We start from the raw sequence: 21,115 nt of genomic DNA on the forward strand, positions 1-21,115 counted from the left end.
TATTTAAATGCTATTCATGTGTTGAAAGATTTTGTAAGCATATTGTGTTGGGAAAATGTATTTACTTTTTGAGCAATTCTTCAAAAAAAACATTTCCTTATATTTTGGTTGTTTAAATAAATGATGTGAGCTTTGCTTGTCACATTAGTATAAATACAAATGCTATGTTTAAGTCATTGAGGAAAGATGATGAAATATGACGTACATGTATATCTACATTAAATTGTACTCAAGTACAGATATTTCATTATTACAGAAGTAATTTCCATGTAATTCATAATCGATAAACACAGTGGTGTTAAAATCCAGTCCTGCTGTTCTTTCACACACACGCGCTATTTGCGCGATCCTCCGTCACTTCCGCTCGAGGGCGGGGCTTCAGCAACACGTGGGTAACGCGCTGCAAACATGGCGGATCCTAGAGAAGCGTCTTCAGTTGAAGAGAAAAAACACACACACACCGAAGACATGGAGCCGAGCGAAGACATACACACCGAAGACACGGAGCCGAGCGAAGACACACACACCGAAGACACGGAGCCGAGCGAAGACACACACACCGAAGACATAGAGCCCGGCGAAGACACACACACCGAGGAGACACACAAGAGCTTCAGAGACCTGGTGAGACACGGCCGTCTTCATCACTCGGTTATTATTATTACCACGGGCTGTTTACTTCAGTGCCCATTACTTTACTGATGCGAAACGACTCTTTCTGAACCAGAGAGGCTTTGAACGCCAATATTGTGTTGATTTCACGAAACTGATGCGCGTTCACGAGATGCGCGCGCACATCAGTCCGTTTAATACTGTAATATTTCACCTAATTAAGTACACTTGATAGTCAGGTTATTTGCGCACTGTGCAGTTTCAGTGTACATTACAATTTTGTATATTGACTAATAATTGTATATTTCTATAATAGTTATAATATATTGTTATTATTTAATATAATTGTATATTGGCTTACTGTGACTGATAAGAAGCTTTATTGTTGTTGTACACAGTTGAGTGAACTCACACATGTATGAACACACACACACACACACACACACACGTATATGAACACACACACACACACACACGTATATGAACACACACACACAGGTATATGAACACACAGTGAGTGTGTGTGTGCTGTTTCGGGGTGTCACTGAGGTTCTGTGTGAAGTTAGGGTTAGTGTACACAGTTGAGTGAACACACACATGTATGAACACACACACACACACACACACACACACGTATATGAACACACACACACACGTATATGAACACACACACACACGTATATGAACACACACACACACGTATATGAACACACAGTGAGTGTGTGTTGTGCTGTTTCGGGGTGTCACTGAGGTTCTGTGTGAAGTTAGGGTTAGTGTACACAGTTGAGTGAACACACACATGTATGAACACACACACACACACACACACACACGTATATGAACACACACACACAGACACACGTATATGAACACACAGTGAGTGTGTGTTGTGCTGTTTCGGGGTGTCACTGAGGTTCTGTGTGAGGTTGGGGTTAGTGTACACAGTTGAGTGAACACACAGATGTATGAACACACACACACACACGTATATGAACACACAGTTAGTGTGTTGTGCTGTTTCAGGGCGTCACTGAGGTTCTGTGTGAAGTTGGGGTTAGTGTACACAGTTGAGTGAACACACACATGTATGAACACACACACACACACGTATATGAACACACAGTTAGTGTGTTGTGCTGTTTCAGGGCGTCACTGAGGTTCTGTGTGAGGTTGGGGTTAGTGTACACAGTTGAGTGAACACACACATGTATGAACACACACACACACACGTATATGAACACACAGTGAGTGTGTGTGTGCTGTTTCGGGGTGTCACTGAGGTTCTGTGTGAAGTTAGGGTTAGTGTACACAGTTGAGTGAACACACACATGTATGAACACACACACACACACGTATATGAACACACACACACACGTATATGAACACACAGTGAGTGTGTGTGTGCGGTTTCGGGGTGTCACTGAGGTTCTGTGTGAAGTTAGGGTTAGTGTACACAGTTGAGTGAACACACACATGTATGAACACACACACACACGTATATGAACACACACACACGTATATGAACACACACACACACACGTATATGAACACACACACACACACACGTATATGAACACACACACACACACACACGTATATGAACACACAGTGAGTGTGTGTGTGCTGTTTCAGGGCGTCACTGAGGTTCTGTGTGAAGTTGGGGTTAGTGTACACAGTTGAGTGAACACGCACATGTATGAACACACACACACACGTATATGAACACACACACACGTATATGAACACACACACACAGGTATATGAACACACAGTGAGTGTGTTGTGCTGTTTCAGGGCGTCACTGAGGTTCTGTGTGAAGTTGGGGTTAGTGTACACAGTTGAGTGAACACGCACATGTATGAACACACACACACACACACGTATATGAACACACACACACACATATATGAACACACAGTGAGTGTGTGTGTGCTGTTTCAGGGCGTCACTGAGGTTCTGTGTGAAGTTAGGGTTAGTGTACACAGTTGAGTGAACACGCACATGTATGAACACACACACACACGTATATGAACACACACACACGTATATGAACACACACACACAGGTATATGAACACACAGTGAGTGTGTTGTGCTGTTTCAGGGCGTCACTGAGGTTCTGTGTGAAGTTGGGGTTAGTGTACACAGTTGAGTGAACACACACATGTATGAACACACACACACGTATATGAACACACACACACACACGTATATGAACACACAGTGAGTGTGTTGTGCTGTTTCAGGGCGTCACTGAGGTTCTGTGTGAAGTTGGGGTTAGTGTACACAGTTGAGTGAACACACACATGTATGAACACACACACACGTATATGAACACACACACACACACGTATATGAACACACAGTGAGTGTGTGTGTGCTGTTTCAGGGCGTCACTGAGGTTCTGTGTGAAGTTGGGGTTAGTGTACACAGTTGAGTGAACACACACATGTATGAACACACACACACGTATATGAACACACACACACGTATATGAACACACACACACACACGTATATGAACACACAGTGAGTGTGTGTGTGCTGTTTCGGGGTGTCACTGAGGTTCTGTGTGAAGTTGGGGTTAGTGTACATTGTTGAGTGAACACACACATGTATGAACACACACACACACACACGTATATGAACACACACACACACACACGTATATGAACACACAGTGAGTGTGTTGTGCTGTTTCAGGGCGTCACTGAGGTTCTGTGTGAAGTTGGGGTTAGTGTACATTGTTGAGTGAACACACACATGTATGAACACACACACACACACACGTATATGAACACACACACACACAGGTATATGAACACACAGTGAGTGTGTGTGTGCTGTTTCGGGGTGTCACTGAGGTTCTGTGTGAAGTTAGGGTTAGTGTACACTAGAGCCCGACCGATATATCGGCAGGCCGATATTATCGGCCGATATTAGGCATTTTCCAAACTACCGGTATCGGCATTTATAATGGCCGATAAATGAATATTAAAAAAAAAAAAAAAAAATCGGACGAAACAGCCTTCAGGGATATTACAGGAACACACGCGCGCGGTCTCTTGCTCTCTCTCCTCTCTGCTCTGCCGTGCACGCGCTACACGGTTTGGAAGCACAGTCTCGCGGGCGCGCTCGCTCTAGATTCCGGAGATTTTAACTAATTCGCTGGCATCAGTGAGCCGCTATCAATATGCGGGAGAGTCCCGGAACTTCCGGGAGGCTATTTTTTTGGTGCTCCCTCGGCTCTTGATGCCTTACGGACAGCGCGTGATGCGCGTGGTGGGAGCGGCGGCACTGGTTAAGTGAGTTCGTGGTGAGTTGGTCACGAAACATATACATTCATTGCTTGAATAACAATTAAAATAACATCCCCATCAGTTGTCTTAACTCAAATAAGCATGACAAAATTTGTGACTATCATGTCCAGTTTTGCTGCTGTTAAATAAGCCGAGAGTGAAGCGGAATTAGCTAGTAACGTTACGTTGTTACAGTGTAGTTGACTGACTGTCCTTTTAACTTTTGACAATGTGACTGAAATATTTCTTTAATAGAATGACAGTTATAGCAATGAGACGTATCATCTCTCCTTGGTCTGTTATATTGAAAATGTATGTTTTATAATTTGCAGTATGACGTTATCCATTGCTAAATTATGGCACATCATAGACTAGCTAATGCCACCATCAGTGGAAGACCGCTAACGTTACGAGCTTGGAAACCACAACGAACTTATTCTGCCTAAATAAAGTAATGATTAATGTATTTATAACTAGCATATCTCTAGTTAGAGGCCCTGCATTGTAAAATGTAAGTTAGACTTGCGAGGAGTGAACATTTAGACATAGAGAAAAAGTATCAAACGTAGCTTGTGCATAAAAGTTAGCTTTTCTTTTACACGTGTGTGAAATCCAATGACGCTGAGTGTGTGTTAGACTGTCGTTCAGCCACAGTATTAACGAGTCACATAATGGATTTAGATCGCTAAATAGTAGGTTTTAGAAGGCAGGCAGCAACTGATGATTGAAAATGGTTTGATGTAGCTTGATGGAAAGAATTTAAAAAGTGCAGGTAAAGGGATAAGCAAGCTGACATTGTAGTATACCGGAATATAAGACAAGGTTTTTTGTCCTAAAAATAGGTTGAAAAATGTTTGTTTTTTAGGTTGATAAAAACCTTTATCTTGTTTAATGATAATATAAAAGTCATGATGATGATAGTAATAATGTCATTTTTATTATTTTTTTTGTAATTATTACTCTCAATAGTAATAATAATAATAATGCTGGTAGTAATAGTTGTGGCTGTAGCAGCAATCATTTTATTTGTATGTTTATTACTACAAATAACTAATGTTAGGGAAATCTGTTAATGTTTTGTTGCGCGTTTCTGAATTATTATTATTTTTTTAAATATCGGCCGATATATATCGGAATATCGGATTTTAAAACCAACAAATATTTGTATCGGTATCGGCCTTCAAAATCCTTTATCGGTCGGGCTCACAGTTGAGTGAACACACACATGTATGAACACACACACACACGTATATGAACACACACACACAGGTATATGAACACACAGTGAGTGTGTGTGTGCTGTTTCAGGGCGTCACTGAGGTTCTGTGTGAAGTTAGGGTTAGTGTACACAGTTGAGTGAACACACACATGTATGAACACACACACACACACACACACACACGTATATGAACACACACACACACATATATGAACACACAGTGTGTGTGTTGTGCTGTTTCAGGGCGTCACTGAGGTTCTGTGTGAAGTTAGGGTTAGTGTACACAGTTGAGTGAACACACACATGTATGAACACACACACACACGTATATGAACACACACACACACACAGGTATATGAACACACAGTGAGTGTGTGTGTGCTGTTTCGGGGTGTCACTGAGGTTCTGTGTGAAGTTGGGGTTAGTGTACATTGTTGAGTGAACACACACATGTATGAACACACACACACACGTATATGAACACACACACACACACAGGTATATGAACACACAGTGAGTGTGTGTGTGCTGTTTCGGGGTTTCACTGAGGTTCTGTGTGAAGTTGGGGTTAGTGTACACAGTTGAGTGAACACACACATGTATGAACACACACACACACACACACGTATATGAACACACACACACACACACGTATATGAACACACAGTGAGTGTGTGTGTGCTGTTTCGGGGTGTCACTGAGGTTCTGTGTGAAGTTGGGGTTAGTGTACACAGTTGAGTGAACACACACATGTATGAACACACACACACACACACACGTATATGAACACACACACACACACACGTATATGAACACACAGTGAGTGTGTTGTGCTGTTTCGGGGTGTCACTGAGGTTCTGTGTGAAGTTAGGGTTAGTGTACACAGTTGAGTGAACACACACATGTATGAACACACACACACACACACACGTATATGAACACACACACACACACACACGTATATGAACACACAGTGAGTGTGTGTGTGCTGTTTCAGGGCGTCACTGAGGTTCTGTGTGAAGTTAGGGTTAGTGTACACAGTTGAGTGAACACACACATGTATGAACACACACACACACGTATATGAACACACACACACACACAGGTATATGAACACACAGTGAGTGTGTGTGTGCTGTTTCGGGGCGTCACTGAGGTTCTGTGTGAAGTTGGGGTTAGTGTACATTGTTGAGTGAACACACACATGTATGAACACACACACACACGTATATGAACACACACACAGGTATATGAACACACAGTGAGTGTGTTGTGCTGTTTCGGGGTTTTACTGAGGTTCTGTGTGAAGTTGGGGTTAGTGTACACAGTTGAGTGAACACACACATGTATGAACACACACACACACACACGTATATGAACACACACACACACGTATATGAACACACAGTGAGTGTGTGTGTGCTGTTTCAGGGCGTCACTGAGGTTCTGTGTGAAGTTAGGGTTAGTGTACACAGTTGAGTGAACACACACATGTATGAACACACACACACACGTATATGAACACACACACACACACAGGTATATGAACACACAGTGAGTGTGTGTGTGCTGTTTCGGGGTGTCACTGAGGTTCTGTGTGAAGTTGGGGTTAGTGTACATTGTTGAGTGAACACACACATGTGTGAACACACACACACACACACACGTATATGAACACACACACACACACACAGGTATATGAACACACAGTGAGTGTGTGTGTGCTGTTTCGGGGTGTCACTGAGGTTCTGTGTGAAGTTGGGGTTAGTGTACATTGTTGAGTGAACACACACATGTATGAACACACACACACACACACACGTATATGAACACACACACACACACACAGGTATATGAACACACACACACACACACAGGTATATGAACACACACACACACACACACGTATATGAACACACACACACACGTATATGAACACACACACACACACACAGGTATATGAACACACAGTGAGTGTGTTGTGCTGTTTCAGGGTGTCACTGAGGTTCTGTGTGAAGTTGGGGTTAGTGTACATTGTTGAGTGAACACACACATGTATGAACACACACACACACACACGTATATGAACACACACACACACACAGGTATATGAACACACAGTGAGTGTGTGTGTGCTGTTTCAGGGCGTCACTGAGGTTCTGTGTGAAGTTAGGGTTAGTGTACACAGTTGAGTGAACACACACATGTATGAACACACACACACACGTATATGAACACACACACACGTATATGAACACACACACACAGGTATATGAACACACAGTGAGTGTGTGTGTGCTGTTTCAGGGCGTCACTGAGGTTCTGTGTGAAGTTAGGGTTAGTGTACACAGTTGAGTGAACACACACATGTATGAACACACACACACACGTATATGAACACACACACACACGTATATGAACACACAGTGAGTGTGTGTGTGCTGTTTCGGGGTGTCACTGAGGTTCTGTGTGAAGTTGGGGTTAGTGTACACAGTTGAGTGAACACACACATGTATGAACACACACACACACACGTATATGAACACACACACACACGTACATGAACACACAGTTGAGTGAACACGCACATGTATGAACACACACACACGTATATGAACACACACACACACGTATATGAACACACACACACACACAGGTATATGAACACACAGTGAGTGTGTTGTGCTGTTTCGGGGTGTCACTGAGGTTCTGTGTGAAGTTGGGGTTAGTGTACACAGTTGAGTGAACACACACATGTATGAACACACACACACACGTATATGAACACACACACACACACACGTATATGAACACACAGTGAGTGTGTGTGTGCTGTTTCGGGGTGTCACTGAGGTTCTGTGTGAAGTTGGGGTTAGTGTACACAGTTGAGTGAACACGCACATGTATGAACACACACACACACACACACGTATATGAACACACACACACACACGTATATGAACACACAGTGAGTGTGTGTGTGCTGTTTCAGGGCGTCACTGAGGTTCTGTGTGAAGTTAGGGTTAGTGTACACAGTTGAGTGAACACACACATGTATGAACACACACACACGTATATGAACACACAGTGAGTGTGTTGTGCTGTTTCGGGGTGTCACTGAGGTTCTGTGTGAAGTTGGGGTTAGTGTACACAGTTGAGTGAACACACACATGTATGAACACACACACACACACACACGTATATGAACACACACACACACACACGTATATGAACACACAGTGAGTGTGTTGTGCTGTTTCGGGGTGTCACTGAGGTTCTGTGTGAAGTTGGGGTTAGTGTACACAGTTGAGTGAACACACACATGTATGAACACACACACACACACACGTATATGAACACACACACACACACACGTATATGAACACACACACACACACGTATATGAACACACAGTGAGTGTGTTGTGCTGTTTCAGGGTGTCACTGAGGTTCTGTGTGAAGCCTGTGATCAGCTGGGCTGGAAGAAACCCACCAAGATCCAGATCGAGGCCATTCCTGTGGCTCTGGAGGGTGAGCAGATACACATACACACACACTGACACACATACACACACACTGACACACACACACACACACACACACACTCTCTCTCTCTAACACGTGTGTGTGTGAGAGCAGGTCGGGATGTGATCGGTCTGGCGGAGACGGGTTCGGGGAAGACGGGAGCGTTCGCTCTGCCGATCCTCCAGTCTCTGCTGGCGTCCGCTCAGCGTCTGCACTCGCTCGTCCTCACGCCCACCCGAGAGCTGGCCTTCCAGATCGCAGAGCAGTTCGACGCGCTCGGCTCCAGCATCGGCGTCAAGACCGGTACGGCTTCCCAGCATGCACTCGCTCAACACACCCGTGGCCAGTCAACACAATAACCCTTCCCAGCATGCACTTACTGTTAAAATGGCTCTTTATATCACAGCGTCTCTATCTGTCCATAATAGAGCTGCATGTGTGGTCAGGTGATGCAGTAAATGTTGTGCACACACTCTCATCTGTGTGTGTGTGTGTGTGTTTCAGCGGTTGTCGTCGGAGGGATTGACATGATGTCTCAGGCTCTGGTTCTGGCCAAGAAACCTCACGTGGTCATCGGTAAGAGCTAATGAGGCGTGATGTTCAGACCGAGTGTGTGGCCTGATCGCAGGGTCTGTGCTGAGTGTTAGATTTGAATCATGGGTAATAATCCTGCTCTGACTCGCAGCGACTCCAGGCCGCTTGATCGATCACCTGGAGAACACCAAAGGGTTCAACCTGAGAGCGCTCAAATATCTGGTGATGGACGAGGCCGACCGCATTCTCAACATGGACTTTGAGTCTGAGGTACACACACACACACACACACCACTATATATATATAATTATACAGTTGTAATCATTATGATTAAACCCCCATCGTAAATTGGGTTTATTGGCTGAATTTACAGACTTTCAGCTGTTTGCAATGAACAAATTAAGCAAAAGTAATTGAAATGTCTCAACACAAGAAATGTTTCCCCAAATTCAACTGAAAATGCAACTTTTAATGATTCTGCAGTATCAGAATGATCCCCCCGTGAATAGAGTCCCTCACAACAGCACACATCTGCAGAACCGGTGTTCTCACTAATCAAGGGCTTCATTAGCGGCACCAGCTGTGCTTGAGCTAGAACACATGAAGTATCTGAACTGGAGAGGTTCGTGGAGTGTCACGTTGGACTGCATGTTAGAAATATGGCTAAGGCAAAAGAATGGACCAAAAAGTAAAGAGACGAAATCATCACCCTTCACTCATGGAACCGGACACAGGAACATGGCAGAGGCACTGATGTTCCTCAAGACACCGCTGGACAGGACACAGGAACATGGCAGAGGCACTGATGTTCCTCAAGACACCGCTGGACATGGCAGAGGCACTGATGTTCCTCAAGACACCGCTGGACATGGTAGAGGCACTGATGTTCCTCAAGACACCGCTGGACAGGACACAGGAACATGGCAGAGGCACTGATGTTCCTCAAGACACCGCTGGACATGGCAGAGGCACTGATGTTCCTCAAGACACCGCTGGACATGGCAGAGGCACTGATGTTCCTCAAGACACCGCTGGACATGGCAGAGGCACTGATGTTCCTCAAGACACCGCTGGACATGGCAGAGGCACTGATGTTCCTCAAGACACCGCTGGACATGGCAGAGGCACTGATGTTCCTCAAGACACCGCTGGACATGGCAGAGGCACTGATGTTCCTCAAGACACCGCTGGACATGGCAGAGGCACTGATGTTCCTCAAGACACCGCTGGACATGGCAGAGGCACTGATGTTCCTCAAGACACCGCTGGACATGGCAGAGGCACTGATGTTCCTCAAGACACCGCTGGACATGGCAGAGGCACTGATGTTCCTCAAGACACCGCTGGACATGGCAGAGGCACTGATGTTCCTCAAGACACCGCTGAACAGGACACAGGAACATGGCAGAGGCACTGATGTTCCTCAAGACACCGCTGAACATGGCAGAGGCACTGATGTTCCTCAAGACACCGCTGGACATGGCAGAGGCACTGATGTTCCTCAAGACACCGCTGAACATGGCAGAGGCACTGATGTTCCTCAAGACACCGCTGGACAGGACACAGGAACATGGCAGAGGCACTGATGTTCCTCAAGACACCGCTGGACATGGCAGAGGCACTGATGTTCCTCAAGACACCGCTGAACAGGACACAGGAACATGGCAGAGGCACTGATGTTCCTCAAGACACCGCTGAACATGGCAGAGGCACTGATGTTCCTCAAGACACCGCTGGACATGGCAGAGGCACTGATGTTCCTCAAGACACCGCTGAACATGGCAGAGGCACTGATGTTCCTCAAGACACCGCTGAACATGGCAGAGGCACTGATGTTCCTCAAGACACCGCTGGACATGGCAGAGGCACTGATGTTCCTCAAGACACCGCTTGACATGGCAGAGGCACTGATGTTCCTCAAGACACCGCTGAACATGGCAGAGGCACTGATGTTCCTCAAGACACCGCTGAACATGGCAGAGGCACTGATGTTCCTCAAGACACCGCTGGACAGGACACCGCTGAACATGGCAGAGGCACTGATGTTCCTCAAGACACCGCTGAACATGGCAGAGGCACTGATGTTCCTCAAGACACCGCTGGACATGGCAGAGGCACTGATGTTCCTCAAGACACCGCTGAACATGGCAGAGGCACTGATGTTCCTCAAGACACCGCTGGACAGGACACAGGAACATGGCAGAGGCACTGATGTTCCTCAAGACACCGCTGGACATGGCAGAGGCACTGATGTTCCTCAAGACACCGCTGGACATGGCAGAGGCACTGATGTTCCTCAAGACACCGCTGGACAGGACACCGCTGAACATGGCAGAGGCACTGATGTTCCTCAAGACACCGCTGGACAGGACACCGCTGAACATGGCAGAGGCACTGATGTTCCTCAAGACACCGCTGGACAGGACACCGCTGAACATGGCAGAGGCACTGATGTTCCTCAAGACACCGCTGAACATGGCAGAGGCACTGATGTTCCTCAAGACACCGCTGGACATGGGAGAGGCACTAATGTTCCTCAAGACACCGCTGAACATGGCAGAGGCACTGATGTTCCTCAAGACACCGCTGAACAGGACACAGGAACATGGCAGAGGCACTGATGTTCCTCAAGACACCGCTGAACAGGACACAGGAACATGGCAGAGGCACTGATGTTCCTCAAGACACCGCTGAACATGGCAGAGGCACTGATGTTCCTCAAGACACCGCTGGACATGGCAGAGGCACTGATGTTCCTCAAGACACCGCTGAACAGGACACCGCTGAACATGGCAGAGGCACTGATGTTCCTCAAGACACCGCTGAACATGGCAGAGGCACTGATGTTCCTCAAGACACCGCTGGACATGGCAGAGGCACTGATGTTCCTCAAGACACCGCTGGACATGGCAGAGGCACTGATGTTCCTCAAGACACCGCTGGACATGGCAGAGGCACTGATGTTCCTCAAGACACCGCTGGACATGGCAGAGGCACTGATGTTCCTCAAGACACCGCTGGACATGGCAGAGGCACTGATGTTCCTCAAGACACCGCTGGACATGGCAGAGGCACTGATGTTCCTCAAGACACCGCTGAACAGGACACCGCTGAACATGGCAGAGGCACTAATGTTCCTCAAGACACCGCTGGACATGGCAGAGGCACTGATGTTCCTCAAGACACCGCTGGACATGGCAGAGGCACTGATGTTCCTCAAGACACCGCTGGACGTGGCGGGAGCAGGACGAGGAAGCCATCAACACCTGGAAGTCTGCTAATTGCGCCAATGAACATGATTTGCAATGGGGATGAATAATTTTGATTACAACTGTATATAGAGCTGAATGATATGATGAGAGAAGGTGAGCTCAGGTGTTTGTGTGTCTGTGTCTCAGGTGGATAAAGTCCTGAAGGTCATTCCGCGCGACAGACGCACATTCCTGTTTTCGGCCACCATGACTAAAAAGGTAAAGGCCTGCATGTGTGTGAAGCGTCTGTTGATGTGCTCTGGTCTCACTGGTTTCCGTCTGTTGATGTGCTCTGGTCTCACTGGTTTCAGTCTGTTGATGTGCTCTGGTCTCACTGGTTTCAGTCTGTTGATGTGCTCTGGTCTCACTGGCTTCCGTCTGTTGATGTGCTCTGGTCTCACTGGTTTCAGGTGCAGAAGCTTCAGCGAGCTGCTCTACGCGACCCCGTCAAGTGCAGCGTTTCCACCAAATACGCCACCGTCGACAAACTGCAGCAGTACTACATATTCATCCCATCAAAGTACAAGGTTCCTTCAGCTCCTCCGTCCTTCTGTTGTCACTCTCCTCAGACGTGTGTATCAGACGTGTTTAAGCCCTCATGAACGCTTGTGTGTGTGTGTGTGTGTTAGGACTGTTATCTGGTCTCTATCCTCAATGAACTGGCCGGGAACTCCTTCATGGTTTTCTGCGGCACGTGTAATAATGCCCAGCGTGTGGCGCTGCTGCTCAGGAACCTGGGAATCACGGCCATCCCACTGCACGGTCAGATGAGTCAGGTACTCACACACACTCTCTCACACACACACACGGCCATCCCACTGCACGGTCAGATGAGTCAGGTACTCACACACACTCTCTCTCACACACACACACACACGGCCATCCCACTGCACGGTCGGATGAGTCGGGTACTCACACACACACACACACGGCACGGATTAGATGAATCAGGTACACTTACACACAGACACACTCTCTCACTCACACCGCGTGTGTGTCGCGTCTCCAGTGTTTCTGTGTGTCGTGGACTGACGTGTGTGTCTCCTCCTTCAGAACAAGCGTCTCGGCGCACTCAACAAGTTCAAGTCCAAGTCCCGCTCGGTGCTGCTGGCCACGGATGTGGCGTCCCGCGGGCTGGACATTCCTCACGTCGACTGCGTCATCAACTTCGACATTCCCACACACTCCAAGGTACACGAGCAACTTCGACATTCCCACACACTCCAAGGTACACGAGCAACTTCGACATTCCCACACCCTTCAAAGGTACACGAGTAACTTCGACATTCCCACACACTCCAAGGTACACGAGCAACTTCGACATCCCCACACACTCCAAGGTACACGAGCAACTTTGACATTCCCACACACTCCAAGGTACACGAGCAACTTCGACATTCCCACACACTCCAAGGTAAACGAGCAACTTCGACATTCCCACACACTCCAAGGTACACGAGCAACTTCGACATCCCCACACACTCCAAGGTACACGGGCAACTTCGACATTCCCACACACTCCAAGGTACACGAGTAACTTCGACATTCCCACACACTCCAAGGTACACGAGCAACTTCGACATTCCCACACACTCCAAGGTACACGAGTAACTTCGACATTCCCACACACTCCAAGGTACACGAGTAACTTCGACATCCCCACGCACTCCAAGGTACTTCGACATTCCCACACACTCCAAGGTACACGAGCAACTTCGACATTCCCACACACTCCAAGGTACACGAGTAACTTCGACTTCGCCACACACTCCAAGGTACTTCGACATCCCCACACACTCAAAGGTACACGAGAAACTTCGACATTCCCACACACTCCAAGGTACACGAGCAACTTCGACATTCCCACACACTCCAAGGTACACGAGCAACTTCGACATTCCCACACACTCCAAGGTACACGAGCAACTTCGACATCCCCACACACTCCAAGGTACACGAGCAACTTTGACATTCCCACACACTCCAAGGTACACGAGCAACTTCGACATTCCCACACACTCCAAGGTAAACGAGCAACTTCGACATTCCCACACACTCCAAGGTACACGAGCAACTTCGACATCCCCACACACTCCAAGGTACACGGGCAACTTCGACATTCCCACACACTCCAAGGTACACGAGTAACTTCGACATTCCCACACACTCCAAGGTACACGAGCAACTTCGACATTCCCACACACTCCAAGGTACACGAGTAACTTCGACATTCCCACACACTCCAAGGTACACGAGTAACTTCGACATCCCCACGCACTCCAAGGTACTTCGACATTCCCACACACTCCAAGGTACACGAGCAACTTCGACATTCCCACACACTCCAAGGTACACGAGTAACTTCGACTTCGCCACACACTCCAAGGTACTTCGACATCCCCACACACTCAAAGGTACACGAGAAACTTCGACATTCCCACACACTCCAAGGTACACGAGCAACTTCGACATTCCCACACACTCCAAAGTACACGGGCAACTTCGACATTCCCACACACTCCAAGGTACACGAGCAACTTCGACATCCCCACACACTCCAAGGTACACGAGTAACTTCGACATCCCCACACACTCCAAGGTACACGAGTAACTTCGACATCCCCACACACTCCAAGGTACTTCGACATCCCCACACACTCCAAGGTACACGAGTAACTTCGACATCCCCACACACTCCAAGTAACTTCGACATCCCCACACACTCCAAGGTACACGAGTAACTTCGACATCCCCACACACTCCAAGGTACACGGGCAACTTCGACATTCCCACACACTCCAAGGTACACGAGTAACTTCGACATCCCCACACACTCCAAGGTACTTCGACATCCCCACACACTCCAAGGTACACGAGTAACTTCGACATCCCCACACACTCCAAGGTACACGAGTAACTTCGACATTCCCAGACACTCCAAGGTACACGAGCAACTTCGACATTCCCACACACTCCAAGGTACACGGGCAACTTCGACATTCCCACACACTCCAAGGTACACGAGCAACTTCGACATCCCCACACACTCCAAGGTACACGAGCAACTTCGACATTCCCACACACTCCAAGGTACACGGGCAACTTTGACATTCCCACACACTCCAAGGTACACGGGCAACTTCGACATTCCCACACACTCAAGGTACACAAATAACTTCGACATTCCGACACACTCCAAGATAATCGAGTAACTTCGACATTCCCACACACTCCAAGGTACACGAGCAACTTCGACATTCCCACACACTCCAAGGTACACGGGCAACTTCGACATTCCCACACACTCCAAGGTACACGAGCAACTTCGACATCCCCACACACTCCAAGGTACACGAGCAACTTCGACATTCCCACACACTCCAAGGTACACGGGCAACTTTGACATTCCCACACACTCCAAGGTACACGGGCAACTTCGACATTCCCACACACTCAAGGTACACAAATAACTTCGACATTCCGACACACTCCAAGATAATCGAGTAACTTCGACATTCCCACACACTCCAAGGTACACGAGCAACTTCGACATTCCCACACACTCCAAGGTAATCGAGCAACTTCGACATCCCCACACACTCCAAGGTAATCGAGCAACTTCGACATCCCCACACACTCAAGGTACACGAGCAACTTCGACATTCCCACACACTCCAAGGTACACGGGCAACTTCGACATTCCCACACACTCCAAGGTACACGGGCAACTTCGACATTCCCACACACTCAAGGTAATCAAGCAACTTCGACATTCCCACACACTCAAGGTACACGAGCAACTTCGACATTCCCACACACTCCAAGGTAATCGAGCAACTTCGACATCCCCACACACTCCAAGGTACACGGGCAACTTCGACATTCCCACACACTCAAGGTAATCAAGCAACTTCCGACATCCCCACACACTCAAGGTTCACGAGCAACTTCGACATCCCAACACACTCCAAGGTACACGGGCAACTTCGACATTCCCACACACTCAAGGTACACGAGCAACTTCGACATTCCCACACACTCAAGGTAATCAAGCAACTTCGACATCCCCACACACTCAAGGTACACGAGCAACTTCGACATCCCCACACACTCCAAGGTACACGAGCAACTTCGACATTCCCACACACTCAAGGTACACGAGCAACTTCGACATTCCCACACACTCCAAGGTAATCGAGTAACTTCGACATTCCCACACACTCCAAGGTACACAAGCAACTTCGACATCCCCACACACTCAAGGTACACGGGCAACTTCGACATTCCCACACACTCCAAGGTAATCAAGCAACTTCGACATTCCCACACACTCAAGGTACACGAGCAACTTCGACATCCCCACACACTCCAAGGTACACGAGCAACTTCGACATTCCCACACACTCAAGGTAATCAAGCAACTTCGACATCCCCACACACTCAAGGTACACGAGCAACTTCGACATCCCCACACACTCCAAGGTACACGAGCAACTTCGACATTCCCACACACTCAAGGTACACGAGCAACTTCGACATTCCCACACACTCAAGGTAATCGAGTAACTTCGACATTCCCACACACTCCAAGGTACACAAGCAACTTCGACATCCCCACACACTCAAGGTACACGGGCAACTTCGACATTCCCACACACTCCAAGGTAATCAAGCAACTTCGACATCCCCACACACTCAAGGTACACGAGCAACTTCGACATCCCCACACACTCCAAGGTACACGAGCAACTTCGACATTCCCACACACTCCAAGGTACACGGGCAACTTCGACATTCCCACACACTCCAAGGTAATCGAGTAACTTCGACATTCCCACACACTCCAAGGTACACGAGCAACTTCGACATTCCCACACACTCAAGGTACACGAGCAACTTCGACATTCCCACACACTCCAAGGTAATCGAGTAACTTCGACATTCCCACACACTCCAAGGTACACAAGCAACTTCGACATTCCCACACACTCCAAGGTACACAAGCAACTTCGACATCCCCACACACTCCAAGGTACACGGGCAACTTCGACATTCCCACACACTCAAGGTACACGAGCAACTTCGACATTCCCACACACTCCAAGGTACACAAGCAACTTCGACATCCCCACACACTCAAGGTACACGAGCAACTTCGACATTCCCACACACTCCAAGGTACACAAGCAACTTCGACATTCCCACACACTCCAAGGTACACGGGCAACTTCGACATTCCCACACACTCAAGGTACACGAGCAACTTCGACATCCCCACACACTCCAAGGTACACGAGCAACTTCGACATTCCCACACACTCAAGGTACACAAGCAACTTCGACATCCCCACACACTCCAAGGTACACGAGCAACTTCGACATTCCCACACACTCAAGGTACACAAGCAACTTCGACATTCCCACACACTCAAGGTACACGAGCAACTTCGACATCCCCACACACTCCAAGGTACACGAGCAACTTCGACATTCCCACACACTCAAGGTACACAAGCAACTTCGACATTCCCACACACTCATGGTACACGAGCAACTTCGACATTCCCACACACTCCAAGGTACACAAGCAACTTCGACATCCCAACACACTCCAAGGTACACGGGCAACTTCGACATTCCCACACACTCAAGGTACACGAGCAACTTCGACATTCCCACACACTCCAAGGTACACAAGCAACTTCGACATTCCCACACACTCCAAGGTACACAAGCAACTTCGACATCCCAACACACTCCAAGGTACACAAGCAACTTCGACATTCCCACACACTCCAAGGTACACAAGCAACTTCGACATTCCCACACACTCCAAGGTACACAAGCAACTTCGACATTCCCACACACTCCAAGGTACACGGGCAACTTCGACATTCCCACACACTCAAGGTACACGAGCAACTTCGACATCCCCACACACTCAAGGTACACGAGCAACTTCGACATTCCCACACACTCCAAGGTACACAAGCAACTTCGACATCCCCACACACTCCAAGGTACACAAGCAACTTCGACATTCCCACACACTCCAAGGTACACAAGCAACTTCGACATTCCCACACACTCCAAGGTACACAAGCAACTTCGACATTCCCACACACTCCAAGGTACACAAGCAACTTCGACATTCCCACACACTCCAAGGTACACGGGCAACTTCGACATTCCCACACACTCAAGGTACACGAGCAACTTCGACATCTCCACACACTCAAGGTACACGAGCAACTTCGACATCCCCACACACTCAAGGTAATCAAGCAACTTCGACATCCCCACACACTCAAGGTAATCAAGCAACTTCGACATTCCCACACACTCAAGGTAATCAAGCAACTTCGACATCCCCACACACTCAAGGTAATCAAGCAACTTCGACATCCCCACACACTCCAAGGTACACGAGCAACTTCGACATCCCCACACACTCCAAGGTACACGAGCAACTTCGACATTCCCACACACTCAAGGTACACGAGCAACTTCGACATCCCCACACACTCAAGGTACACGAGCAACTTCGACATCCCCACACACGCCGCAGGATCTCCAGATGCGCGTCAGCGTGTCTTTACATTGACGTAACATGGAAATCACTCGCTCCAGACGCTCAATCCGCGTTCGGTGTGAACGCAGCATAATGATGTTGTTCATATCAGTTTGACTCTAGATGGTCAGAAAACAGAAGCTCGAATGAGCTTGGCAGGAGATTATTAGTGTCAGAGATGAGAGAATATATTACACACACACACAGGTTTGAACTTTGACTGTCAATCATCTGATGCTGAATCATAATAATAATAATAATAAAAAAAACATTTGATTAGCTTTAATATAGTCCTGAAAAACTGTTTTAGTGCTTTTTTCTGTGCTTGATTACTGGCTGTTTGTTGCTTATTTAACTTTAGTTAGATGCTGTTGTTAATTTGAATTGATATTTGATTAATTGATTAAACCCCTTTGAAGAAGTGTTGGCCTGTGTGTTTGCTAACGCTAGCTGTGTTCTCCGCAGGACTACATCCACCGCGTGGGCCGCACGGCGAGAGCAGGGAGATCTGGGAAATCCATCACCTTCGTCACACAGTCAGTCACTCACTCCTCCAGTCGTTCAGTGATTTCTCCTGTTCATCATCTGGGTTTGGGCTCAGGCCTCAGAATCTGTGTTCAGGAGAATACATGTGTTACTAGCTTCAGTGTTTCCATACACCTATATGCATGTGAATTATGGGATGTCGCATATAAAACCACTGGATGCAAACGCAGAGATAAATTCTTAAGCGCATGGAAAACATCCCATTTTGTGCTCAAGTTAAATTCACAACTTTGGATGGAAACAAAGCTATTATTGGCTTAAGAACTGATGAACCGGTTAAGGAGTTCAAGCTTTATTCATTGTGTGTGTGTGTGTGTGTGTGTGTGTGTGCGCGCGCAGGTATGACGTGGAGCTGTTCCAGCGCATCGAGACGCTGATCGGGAAGAAACTGCCCGCCTTCCCCACACAGGAAGAGGAAGTGATGATGCTGGTGGAGCGAGTGAGCGAGGCTCAGCGATTCGCACGCATCGTACGTCCTCCTGCCATGTGATCAGGTACTGCGGTGTGACGGCGTGTGTGTGTGACGGCTGTGATTCTTCTGGCAGGAGATGAAGGAGAGCAGCGAGAAGAGGAAGCGGCCCCGAGCGGCCGAGGAAGAGGACGGCGAGCAGTCGAGTGGCGTGAGGAAGATGATCAAGGGCGGCTCCTTCAGAGGAACGCGCGGCGGTGGCGGCGGCTTCAAGAGAGGAAGATGAAGAGCAGGCTTATGTCTGTAGTGTCTCCCTGTCAATCTAATAAATGCTGCTTTCTCTTCTCCTTTTGAGTGAACTGTCCCTTTAAGATGATATAAATATGTGCATTATGAATTTATTTGAAGCCGCGTCCCCCTTTGGCAGAGAACCGGCCACAACGGTGCTTCTTTTAGAGGCGTTTCTCAAGGGCAAGTACGCCAAGTTCGGACTTGTTTTCGGCAGTTCGGACTTGGCGAGTTTGACTTGGGCGAAGGAGCGCTGGAGTCCGGAGATTCAGCGAACAGAACCACAGCGCTCGCGGTTCCTCGCCTCGATGGGAGTCCAGCTGGAGCAGACCGATGCTACTGCAGTTGTGCTTATGAAGAGGCGGCGGCGGCACGCCCATCAGGAACCGAGCGTGGAGGACGGACAGGAGACGGGCCTTTAGCATGCGTCTCCAGCTTTGTGTGTTTATCTAAGCCTTATGCTTTTCTCATCTCCTGCCCATTTGTTTATAAATGTGACTGGACAGTTTACTTGCTATACCTCTAAATAAAAAGTAACAAGTTTAACATTGCATTATTTGACATTTGTAGGTGTTCTTTTTGGCGTAAGCTGTAGTAAGTGGTGCTTTTAATTGGTCCTGGTTATACTGAGAAGTGTTTCTAATAATGCATTTCTTCGCTCATATAAATGCACCTGAAGAACAGGTAAGTGTCTGCTAATGAAACATCCAGAGGCTTTTATTTTTCTCATATATTGCGGTGAACACATGGAAACTGTATCAATAACAGTGTATGTATGCAATGTGTACATTAGCCGAGCGCTAGCATGAATGACTGCTGTAACAAATGTTGGTAAACAGATCTTTCCTCAAAGTGAGAACGAC

At 47.7% G+C, this 21,115-nt stretch overlaps 1 protein-coding gene across 1 annotated transcript; it reads left to right on the top strand.

The window, feature by feature from the left end:
• The first annotated feature begins 326 nt into the window (after window positions 1-326).
• On the top strand, window positions 327-20,798 carry ddx47 (DEAD (Asp-Glu-Ala-Asp) box polypeptide 47). The gene is made up of 12 exons (XM_079633424.1): window positions 327-624; window positions 8,565-8,658; window positions 8,767-8,955; window positions 9,157-9,228; window positions 9,338-9,456; window positions 12,586-12,657; window positions 12,849-12,965; window positions 13,068-13,214; window positions 13,492-13,629; window positions 19,475-19,545; window positions 19,895-20,024; window positions 20,101-20,798. The coding sequence occupies exons 1-12, from the start codon at window positions 409-411 to the stop codon at window positions 20,248-20,250; spliced, it is 1,515 nt and encodes a 504-aa protein (XP_079489550.1). The 5' UTR covers window positions 327-408; the 3' UTR covers window positions 20,251-20,798.
• The last annotated feature ends 317 nt before the right edge of the window (window positions 20,799-21,115 follow it).

This window comes from Phoxinus phoxinus, assembly GCF_949152265.1.
Source record: "Phoxinus phoxinus genome assembly, chromosome: 1".
NCBI lineage: Eukaryota > Metazoa > Chordata > Actinopteri > Cypriniformes > Leuciscidae > Phoxinus > Phoxinus phoxinus.